This window comes from Elephantulus edwardii, unplaced genomic scaffold (assembly GCF_000299155.1).
Source record: "Elephantulus edwardii isolate Elephantulus edwardi_28Jun2011 unplaced genomic scaffold, EleEdw1.0 scaffold00071, whole genome shotgun sequence".
Taxonomy (NCBI): Eukaryota; Metazoa; Chordata; class Mammalia; order Macroscelidea; family Macroscelididae; genus Elephantulus; species Elephantulus edwardii.
Genome location: NW_006399821.1, coordinates 5,971,013 through 5,975,061, shown reverse-complemented (window position 1 = coordinate 5,975,061; position 4,049 = coordinate 5,971,013). Strand labels below are relative to the sequence as shown.

General features: G+C 40.7%; 1 protein-coding gene across 1 annotated transcript in view; it reads left to right on the top strand.

Annotated features, from left to right (window-relative positions):
• Positions 1–2,652, top strand: part of LOC102875539 (serpin B6-like) — a 20,646-nt gene extending 17,994 nt beyond the window's left edge. The window contains exon 6 of the mRNA XM_006888713.1: positions 2,248–2,652. Coding sequence (XP_006888775.1) covers positions 2,248–2,652 — 405 coding nt within the window. The remainder of the gene's footprint in view (positions 1–2,247) is intronic.
• Positions 2,653–4,049: the final 1,397 nt, after the last annotated feature.

The window sequence follows — 4,049 nt, the reverse complement described above, 5'->3', positions numbered from 1 at the left end:
AAAATATATTTTATATTTTTATATTACATAGAAAATATAATACTTTATATTATTTTTTTGCTGCCACTTCCACTACCACTCATAGTGACCCTCTGAATAACAGATCTGAATCTTGCCATCCCCCTGCTCTCTGACATGTTCAGTTCCATTATTTCAGTCACAGTATCAATCCAACTCATTGGGAGTCATCTCTTTTACTGATCCTCCGCATTTCCTAGCATGATGCTTTTTTCAAGGGCTGGCTCTACCTTACAACATGCCCAAGGAAGTGAGATGCAGTGTCATCATCTTTGCCTCTAAGGAACACCCTGGCTGCATTTCCTCCAAGACAGATGTTTTTGCTCTTTTGGCAGTCCATGGGATATTCAGCACTCTTTGCCAGTACAGCATTTCAAAGGCATCAATATTTCTTTGGTCATCCTTATTCCTTGTCCAACTTTCAAATGCAAGAGAAAGCAATTAAAAATACTATGCCTTTACTGAACCACCACTGTCCTGAAATAGCACCTAATGACATAAAATATTATTATATCTGTTATGATGTATTTGAGTTATATTAGTTGCACTTATGAAAATGACTTTTGTTGTTGTTAGGTACTATCAAGTAGACTACAACTGGTAATAACCCTATAAATAACAGATCAGTAAAAAAAATATTATGGCTTGATTAGGTACACTTTATTCTTTAGTATGTGGTATTTTCAGGATTATTTGTTTTGAGGAACTTTAGTTTTTAAAGTGACATCATTGTTCTTTAGTACTTTGGAGAGGTCAGTGTTGTTAGTTTTATGAAATTTGGTTGAAAGAGGGAAATTTCATTTGTTTTTACTATACCTCTTACATATTAGTTTTTAAAAACATGTATTACTTTTGTAAATGAAATCATCCTTAGAAGAAAAATGCGCTCTCCTCAAGCTGACATTGATGAGAGTAAAATGGAGAGTCAGGGTCCTTAATAATTCCAGTGTAGGTTCTGTGCAGTGGTTGGAGGTGCAGGGAAAGTGGGAATCACCTAAGAGAGCAAAGTGTCTCTGGGCTGTGATGTTGGACTAGATCCTTAAAGAGGAGATGGAGCTCAAGAAGCAGGAGCCAGGGTGGGCAGAAAAGGCAGCCTGGGAAGTAAGTATGTGCAGAGACCTTAGAGGACATGCGTGCTAGAGAGGATGAGCAAGGGGAGGGAAGTGTGGGTGCTCCCAGCCATTCAGCAGCAGCAGTGTTGGAACAGAACTCAGAATTGCTGGCTTTTCAAATAAAGTGCCTTCTGCCATTTCTCCCTAAGGAAAATAGTGACAGTCCCTGTGAGGGTTATGTGCATTAGATAATTAAATAATTAGAGGTGAGGAGGTGACTAATACATTTGTTTATAATGCCCAAAGTAAGTCATTGGCAAAGATTAGTAGTCTTCTTCCCAGTCTTATTTCCAGCTGTGTCCTATTGAAAGCATTTCTGTGTTAAATTTCTCTCACTAGTACATATCACGTGGGATCTTGCTAAAAATGTGGATGCTTTCTGTCAAACAGCAAGGTTGTAGTGAATCAATGATAGTTAAGCAGAAGCTCTTTTAGAAAGATAATCCCATGACTGTAATGGATGAATGGTAGGGAAGAAAGAGGGCAGACGGATAGTCTGAGGGGAGATAGATGTACTTGCCAGGAATTCCAAGAAAGATGTGACAAGGGCTTGAGCAAAGGCATTGGCAGTGGAGGCAGGAAAGTCCAGAAGGGAGAGGGACTTTTCTACTCTAAATCAACCTAACATGGTTGGAGTCATCAGAAGGAAGCAGAATAAGAGAAGGCAATTCCTACAACATCCCATGTTATGAAGCCTTCAGTGAGGTAGAACATTAAATTGTGAGAGGACAGACCTCTGACAAGTGGACTCTGATCTGTTCCTAAATGTAAGAGTTGGCCCACTGGACAGCACTGTGGTTGAATTGAAGTTGAAGATCAAGGGTAGAAAAGTAGAACCATCTTGTAGGTAAATGATTTTTCTTTCTTGTGCTGTCCTCTAGAGATTTGATGTCCAGAACTGTAGCTATAGCCACATGTGGTTTTTAAAAAATATATTCATACAGAATAAAGCTTAAAATATGGTATTCACTTGCACTTCCCACATTTCAGGTATATGATTTCACCTTTGACTACTAGTTACCACATTAAATTTCTATGGGTTCATAGAAGGGTTCATAGAAAGCCTTCCTGGACAGCGCTATTGTAGATTGTAAAACCTTCATCTCTTTCTTACCAGGTAGAAAGAGAACTTACTTATGAGAAATTCATGGAATGGATAAATCCAGACATGGTGGATGAGGAGGAGGTGGAAGTTTCCCTTCCTAGATTCAAGCTGGAAGAGAATTACAACATGAAGGATGTCCTTTGCAGTCTGGGCATGGCTGATGCCTTTGACCAAGGCAAGGCAGATTTCTCTGGAATGTCATCTAAGAGAGACCTATTCCTGTCTAAGGTTGTGCACAAGAGTTTTGTGGAGGTCAATGAAGAAGGCACAGAAGCAGTGGCTGCCACTGCCGCTGTCTTCATGATGCGTTGTGCAAGGCGCTCCCGGCAGTTCTGTGCAAACCATCCCTTCCTCTTCTTCATCCAGCATGCCAAGACAAACAGCATTCTGTTCTGTGGCCGATTCGCCTCTCCATGAAAAAGAGGAGTTGCTGGATATTGTCCTTTTCTTTCTTCCCCCCGTTTACTTTTACATTTACAATGTGCCTACAGCCCAAAGTGACCTTATTGTACCAATGACAGTTCCGAAATAAAAGCCCGATTTTGACATTCCTGTTTAGAGCTTGTGTGTACGTGTGTATGTATGTGTGTTGTTTCCATGGTAAGTGTTATCTAAGTGCTGAAATGGAATTCTCTGAGGGTCTTGTGGCCAGCTTGGCTGTAATACCACTGTCTATTCAGCAGAAAGAACTGCTCTATCAGAATGAATTATCCTCCTCACTCTTCTCACTCCCACATACAGTGTCCTACCTCTAACAGGTACCTGAGCCTTCCTTTTTACAGAGTGCTGGAGCCTTGTCTTTAGAATGGTTGTGTTTTTCTGCCAGGCACTTGAGACAAATTCTACTCATCACTACTAAATAACATATACTCAGACTGAATATACTCAGATAACATAGCATGTTTGCACTGAGATGACGAATAAAAAAGAGAAGGAAAGGGCATTAGAAGATGCAGGATCAGGTCTCAGAAATGCTTAGTGAGAGATGCACAAATCATTTTTTTATAATGATTGTTGTTGTTAAGTGCCATTGAGTCGCAGGCGACTCATAGTGACCCTATGAAGAAGAGTCCTCAACGCTTTATAATGAATAGATTTATTTCTATAAGACAGAGGTTAACAAATGCTCAAATGTCCAAACATCTGTACTGTACCATTCCATCATCTCTGACATTATTTTTTTCTTATTCCCCTTCCCTTCATTTTTCCCATTCTCGTATATGTCTTTGAGTTCTGTGAGTTCCTGAAAGTTTTCACAGAAACTAAAAACAGGAATGGTTCACGCCGTTGGGGATGGTATAGACTGATGTATGTGGTCGCACAGACCGATGAATGATGGACCATGAGCCTGCATGCTGAAGTTGACAACCGGATCAGGTTAGAAGCAGTATCAAAAAAGAGAAGCATTGAACTTTCTAGAATCTTTTTTTTATATATATATAGGATTTCAGAGCTACAAACCACACCCCTTGTAAATTTAAAGGTGGGGACTTGGGTGGATTTTTTATGTTTTCATAATTTGTCCTGCTAAGATTAATGTTGTTGTTGTTGTTATGTGCCGTCGAGTCGCCTGTGACTCATAGCGACCCTATGTACAACAGCCCTAAACTCCGCTCTGTCCTATGCCAATCGCACTGTCTCTGACACTCCCATCCCAATTATCCCAGTCACTGAATCAATCCACCTTGTAGAGGGCCTTCCTCTCCTGCACCGTCCCTCCACCCTCCCAAGCATGATGTCCCTCTCCAAGGACCGGCTCAATGTCAAGAAGACAAAGATTCTCACCACTGGACCAATCGGCAGCATCAGGATGG